General features: G+C 30.1%; 1 protein-coding gene and 1 long non-coding RNA gene across 3 annotated transcripts; one reads left to right on the top strand and one right to left on the bottom strand.

The window, feature by feature from the left end:
• Positions 1 to 395: 395 nt before the first annotated feature.
• Positions 396 to 3,798, bottom strand: LOC109119124 (uncharacterized). Of its 2 annotated transcripts, none has more exons than XR_002026341.3 (4): positions 3,273 to 3,798; positions 1,758 to 2,304; positions 1,075 to 1,639; positions 396 to 968 (listed from the first exon to the last, which is right to left on the bottom strand). It is a non-coding gene; the product is annotated as an uncharacterized lncRNA (long non-coding RNA). The 2 variants fall into 2 exon arrangements; XR_002026342.3 differs by lacking the exon at positions 3,273 to 3,798 and adding an exon at positions 2,410 to 3,251.
• Positions 3,799 to 6,252: 2,454 nt separating this feature from the next.
• On the top strand, positions 6,253 to 7,262 carry LOC109119088 (serine/threonine-protein phosphatase 7 long form homolog). Its single transcript, XM_019211407.2, has 2 exons — positions 6,253 to 6,810; positions 7,053 to 7,262. Exons 1-2 carry the CDS (start codon positions 6,253 to 6,255, stop codon positions 7,260 to 7,262), a joined length of 768 nt encoding a protein of 255 aa, XP_019066952.2.
• Positions 7,263 to 7,324: the final 62 nt, after the last annotated feature.

The following is a 7,324-nucleotide window of genomic DNA, read 5'->3' as shown; positions in this document are numbered from 1 at the left end:
TATTTGTTTATGAACATTTAATCACAGTTTCTCAAGTCATATTTTTTAGCCTTATTGCATATACATATACATATTGAAGAACTGATTATTATATTTTGTATGTTGTATTCATAGTTGTAAAATTGTTGTTTTACATTATTCATTAAGTCACATTACTTGTAGTTGTATTGTTTGTATTAAAATATAATTTATTTTTAAATGTGGTCACATTAGTTGTATTATATAGTGTCAACTATATTTGTTTATGAATATTAAAACACAGTTTCTCAAGTCATATTTTTTAGTCTTATTGCATATACATATACATATTGAAGAACTCAACCTATTAATATACAGTGTGATAGGCACTAATATGGAGTGAGCTAACAAAAGACTTTTATTAGTATACAAGTAAATACGCGCAAACGAACATATTTTGATAAAATATTATTCATTGAACATTATGAAAACATCAATTACAAGGATAAACGATTTGTACGAACACATGTAAATTTATTTTTCAAAACAAATTCAAACATATCTAACTATTTAGTTCGTGGTACATTCCTGCATGATCGCCTATTATGTCCCTTTTGATCACAAGTACTACAAGAATTCTTCTTCTTCTTTCCATATAGCTCACTGTACGTCTTATCACGAAGCTTTTTTCAAGGCCTACCAGGTAGTTTTTTGAACTTTGGAGGCTTAACTATTTCATCCTCTACTTATGCAGGCACATTCCAATCTTTTCGATCAGGTAATGGATTTATTGGATTAGCATATATAACAAGTAATGTATTTGACTTGTAAAGGTCATAACAATACGGTTCAGGATCAAGAAATTTCTTCTTTAAAACAGCCCAAGTGTGCGAACATGGTATTTCATCCACTTGAAATCTCCTACATGTGCAAGTTTTCTTTTCAAGACAAACAATAAATGTTTCCCTTTTATGACGAACATTGTGCACATAATTACTTGTCGCAACTACCTATTACACAAAGTTAAAAGGAAGTTAAATCATACCAGTTATATAATCTTTAATTTTTACTAAACTAAATACAAAATACAACAATTTCAAGGAAGCATAAACATACCGTCATACACAGCGAAAGTTATTCATTTTCAGCGAGCATTTCTTGTGCTTTACCACAAAGTGTCGTGAATGTATTAGAAGCAGATGTATGATTTTTGAAATTCCATCGAACAAACATTTGTCTAATTTCCTCAAGAAAATCATATATAGGTAATTCTCTTGCTTCCACAAGGCATGATCAACTGGTGCATACACTCTTGCCCATTTGTCATAATCAACCAATTCCAAATAATTCTTCACCCCAATATCAACATGTTCTACTTTTTTCATCATTTCATTAAATTCAGAAAGTTTGTATGCCTTTTCCATTGCATAAAACACTTCTTGAAAGACTGTCATGTGACTTTTTGTAAAGTGTCTTCACGTTCTTCCAAAGATGAAGCGTGCAAGCATAATCTGGTATATTGTATATCCTCGAAACTGCTTTTATAATACTCTGGTTTCTGTCGGATACAACACACATTTTATCCTTCAAACCATGAGCTTCTTTAAACTGTTCAAAAAACTAAGTCCAAGATGCATCATTTTCGAATCAATAACACCGTATGCTAGGGGCAATATATTTCCTGAACATATACAATGCAAACATTAGGGTATACATATCGTCAAATACAACAAGTACATTTTTAATGAATATAATATTGTGCGTAATTATTTATAAAAATATAAATATCTAATAGTTACCTGCTCCATCCAATGTGCTTGCAGACACAAATGTGTCATTATAAGTCCCCCTGAGATGGCTGCCGTCTACTACAACTATTTGCTTACAACTTTCAAAACCTTTTATGAAAGAAAACAAAGCTATAAAGACATATAGAAATTCATTTTCTTCCGTCTTCTTCAATATGTGATCCAGGATAAGTGGTGTCTGATATGTATAAATAACTGGGTAATTTACTATATGAATCAGATGGTGTCCCCCTTAATGTATTTATTGCCTTTTCCCTAGCATTCCATGCCACAGAGTAGGATACATCTACACCAAGTTCGAGTCTAACATCAACTTGTATGTCTTTCGGTGTCAACTTTCTTTTATGATTAACTAGCTTGGGATTTATTATACCTCCAACAAGACTGCTTGTTGCTTGTGTCTAACTATACACCTTATCTTTTAATGAACATGTATGCTCATCTACAAACTTGTTAATTCTAAACATTCCCGATTTATTGGTGTTTGGAAACCTTCATTATCCATCCATAATTTTCAGATACACAAACAAGTGTATAACTGCTCGAATTACAAAAGAAAATAAACAAAATAAATTAAGACATGATATTATATGAAATAATTAATATAACAACAAAAGCTAAAATATATATAAATACAAAATACCTTACTAAACTTGATCTTTCTGTCTTCCATGAAATCTATTATCAATGGCATATTTCATCATCACAGCTTTCAAAGTACGTTTATTCTTATAAACTTGATCCTCAATGACTTCTTTATGATTCATATTGCAGATAATAGAGTTACTTAACTCATCACTGTTTAAGGGTGCACTAATAACTATTGCTTGGTTATCAGTAGTACTTCTTCCGTTTATCATACACATGCCAATATCTTTTTCATAATGATTTCTACAATTTATATCACGATCATTCACAAATACAATTACACAAATGGAGTACTTTGCGAATTCTCGAACTTCTTTCTTCAACGAAACATATACCTTCATTCCCATATCGTTGTGTATCTCCAAAGGTGCAATGCTACCTTCAATTTTATACTTAAGTTTCATTCTGTTATACCTCAAATCTACCTCAATCTGATTAGCAACTTCATCAACTAAATCTTTATACGATGCATATTTTTTAATCATAATTGCCTCAGTTGTGTAATTAATCTAGCATTTATCTTCAGTTCAATGTTTAGAATGATTTATTATAAAACTAATGCTCCCCATATATGCTTTATAGTTTAAAAAAAGTCAATACTAAATAACAAAATTAATGACATTATCATTAACTTGTATAAAGAATATAAAACAATAAAGTTACAATCGTAAAACAAATAATTTGAACATTATTACTTATCTAAACAATTGATGCATCAAATAAGTATTTTGTTGGATATACGGTTTCGTATAATAAAGTTAAAAAAACAACTTCAAATCAGAATACTATTATATAAAAAAAATGCAACAAATCACAATCAAATACAAAACATATAAGGATTAATTAACTAAAACATACCTGAATTTCGACTTTTCGTTTGTGTTTATTTTCCGAAAATCGTTTACCCAGTATATTTGACAAAATAATAAAATTGCAATAATTTTTTTTTCCAGATGAACATCATGAATAATGGCCAGATATATCATCAAGATTTTGAAAAAATTATAACTGATGTAGAGAATTTTAAGCATTTGTTACTTTTTATAATTTTTCTCTCCCTTAAATAGCTCTAGTTTGTTCTATAAATTAGGTATTCTTTTTAATTAAACAAATAATTAAAATATAATTAAAATACATAATAATGTAACATTTTGACATTATCACTAAATATTGAAAGTGTTGACACTATACCCTATTAAATACTAAAATAATGACATTTTAAAAAATTTCCCCATTAAATAACATTTGGCATTGGGCCCAAAAATTATAAAAAAACACACATTTAATATCTAATTTTTTAAAAAATAAAAAGAAAAATGAAAATGTCTAACCTATTTTACCCCACCCACTCCAACCCCCTTTCATCTTCATCTTCTTGCCCAAAACACATTCTTTCTCAAATTACAAAATCTTATTCTTTTCAAATAACTTCAAGATTAATTTTTTTTCTTAGTAAGAGTGAAGAAGAAAGAAACTTTTGTTGGCGGTTATTCAACTCTACAACGATGACAAAATGAAATTGATAGCTCCAAAATAATCTCTTTCAATTTTTTATATCATTTTTGATAAATTCAATGACCACATATGATTTGAGTAAAAATCTTTGTTCGAAAATTGTGATAAATAAATATCGGCTAACTGTTTTTATACGTAAAAATCATTAATCTTTTTTCATCTTCTTCATACTTGTTCCTTGTTTTTATGAGATTTGAAATAAATCATACGAAGAGTTTCTTTCAAATCTGAATCTTTATAGTTGATTTTCATTTATCTTCATATTTGAAAGATATAATTTTTTTGTATATAAAAAAAAGAAAAAAAAACAGTGTTAGAGCTAAAATGAAGAAAGTTTTGTAAACTAAATTATGAAGAAGATGATAGATAGGGAGTGGAGTGTTTTCTTTTTTGAAAAAAGTGTAAATAAAGAAGAAATTATTTTTTAAGTTAATTATAATGCCAAGTGTCAATAAAAGAAGAAAAATATTTATAAAAAAATTAAAAAGACACTATTTTAAGTCTTTTCACGCGCTTCAGGGAAGTGCAATATACATTTTTTGCCATATCAATATTTTGTGTCTAATAGGTACACGTTTTGAACAATTTTGGTGTTCAATAGGTACGAGTTGGAAACCTAAATAAGCCACAAAAGTGTAAAAATGACCAAAATAAGCCACTATTTTAGTTAGTAACTAAAATAAGCTTAGTGGAAAAAAAAGTCCACTTTATCTAATTTTCTAGACGTTTTCCGTTAATGTCATAATGTATATTTTTAATGTATAACGAAACATTTTCTTACACTTTATAAAGTGTAAGTAAAAATTACACTTTATAAAGTGGAGTTTTTTCTTCCACTTTATAAAGTGGAAGAAAAAGTTTCACTTTACAAAGTGGAAGAAAATCTTCCACTTTATAGAAAATTACTTTACCTTTTCACCTTCTCCTTCTTTCTTTCACTTTCATGGCTTCTAAGCTTAAAGATGAACATTATGGTCCCAATCCGATAACGGAAGCGGCCCCACACTAAATAAATCAAAATTTTAGAGTAGCACAACCCGACAACATAACAATCCGTCCCTACAAATTATATAAATTAGGTATTTTTTAACATCTCATAATTTCTTTACTTAGAATGTGTTTCATTTATCCCATCTTGTGTCTAGTATAGTATCATTTTGCATAATGATTATGATTCACGGAGTAAATTATAACTTACATGTTCTTAAATTATTTTGATTTTATTTTACAATGGAATAGTAAAAATATTGGAGAAAAAAGAGCTGATTTAGCATTCTTCCGTATTCCTAATTTAGATTTATTCTTCGAAACGGGCACCAAGTGAAGTAATGCAGTCCATATCTCTCCTTTATCCTTCCTTACCTACGAAAAAACATAGTTCAAAGAATCATCTTCCATTCAGAGCAAATGCTATTGTTGGACTGTGAAGTAGATACAACAGGGAGAAACTTTCTACCGTCACAACCCATTTCAGTGTTTGCTTAATGCTTATCGCTCTCATTTTAATGGGCGACATTCAACCCTTAATTCTCGGTTTATAAAATTTAATGAATAACAGAAAAAAAGATTACTATTGAATATTAAACCTATGATATTATGCCAGAGTTGACTAACACTTGTCATGGGAGATTGTGAATATGCTCAATTTTGTCAGATAATATGAAGATTTGGAAGAGAATTTTGGTGTGATTTGTTTTCTGTGAAGTGCAGTTGTGTAAGCCCTAGCATAACCTGTCTTGGAAAAACTACAAATTCTTTTTCCATTGAGTTAGAAATGGAAACAGAGAATACTCAACCTTCAAAAGCTAAGTCATAGTTACTAACTACGAATTTTAAACATTATTTAGTTAACATATTCTTGATCATCATATATGTTCTCACTACTTACTCAATTAGTATTTTTTTTTCTTTTACTCCCCTTCACAATTCAAAAGCTAAAACCTCGACAAATAATAAGAGGTATAATATAGAATTTCACTTTTACCGTAGAGGTCCAACAAAACTATAGAAGTAAATAAAAAGCAGAACTGTCTAGGCATTAATATGTCAAAATATAATTATATTATATGAATTAATATAATTTTTCTTACAGTATATAATGAAGCGTGTTGTGAATCCTGGACCGATTGATCGTACACTTCTTCTCTCTCAGCATGAGCATAAATCAGAATTGTTATGAAAAGGTGAGATACCATTTAGTAACCTTATGAGGACGGTGAGCATGAATGATGCCTAGAATTTATTTCGTTTGCACCGACCTCATGAACGTGTTGAGGAGATCTTACGTAGGTCCGGACAGTATGATGTAGTTTGTGTGGGCAGGATGCAGTATGATCGTGCCCTTGTTACAGTTATGGTTATGCGTTGGAGACCAGAGACTCATTGCTTCCACTTACCTTTTGGTGAGGTCACGATTACATTGCAGGATGTGCAGGTCTTGTTTGGTTTGCGCATTGATGGTGATGTTGTGTACATTCAGGATGCTACCCGGAGGATTCGTCCATGGAGTACTTTATTAGAGACACTCACAGAATGTACCATAGCACCTACTGATATAGATGCTGTGAGACGGGTGAGGATACATAACATTACCGCCAACTTGCGAGATCGGTTACAAGTAGATCCGATAAGAGATGCTACTCCAGTGGAACGAGTGGAGAGGATTGCTAGACTTTACATGCTTGTTATATTAGGGGGCATCTTATTTCCGAACACTTCAGGAAACCTTATTAGTTTACAATACTTGGCATTCCTAGATCCTATCCACGATGTAGGTAAGTACAGTTGGGGCAGTGCAGTGCTAGCCTACTTGTACCGTGCACTTTGTCGAGCATCTATCGGTAATGTGATTGACATTTGCGGATTTATTCCTCTCCTTCAGGTAACTTTACTTAAGTTTTAAAATACATTCAAATGTAAAAATCTTTAACATTACCGTACAAGAATATTTTTTCTATATTCAATTTTTAAAATATTTAAATTACATACAAATAGTTTATAAAACCTACATAGTTTTAAAAAAGATTCACATACATTTTCCTACAACTATAAAAATATATATATATGATTATCTATTTTTTTTGTTAATGATGATAATTAAATTATTTTGTTTGTCACATCAAGGTTTGGTGTTGGGAGAGGATCTTTCCTGTACAGCCATCAGCTCCTCCTCAGCATGATGGTGACATGTTACTTCCATATGCTAGCCGTTGGACGCGTGTAATTGATAGGGATACTGAGTCACATCATGTTCTTATCCCGATTAGAGACCAGTTAGACAACATGATGGAGGATCAGTTACATCAAATAAATTTTGCAACTCTACTAAAATAATTAAAAAATATATATAAATTACATATAAAAGTAAATCAATAATAATTTTATTTGTATACTAA

The sequence above is a fragment of the Solanum lycopersicum genome, chromosome 12, assembly GCF_036512215.1.
Source record: "Solanum lycopersicum chromosome 12, SLM_r2.1".
NCBI lineage: Eukaryota > Viridiplantae > Streptophyta > Magnoliopsida > Solanales > Solanaceae > Solanum > Solanum lycopersicum.
The sequence above is the reverse complement of the archived record's forward strand: the minus strand, read 5'-3'. Positions and strand labels throughout refer to the sequence as shown.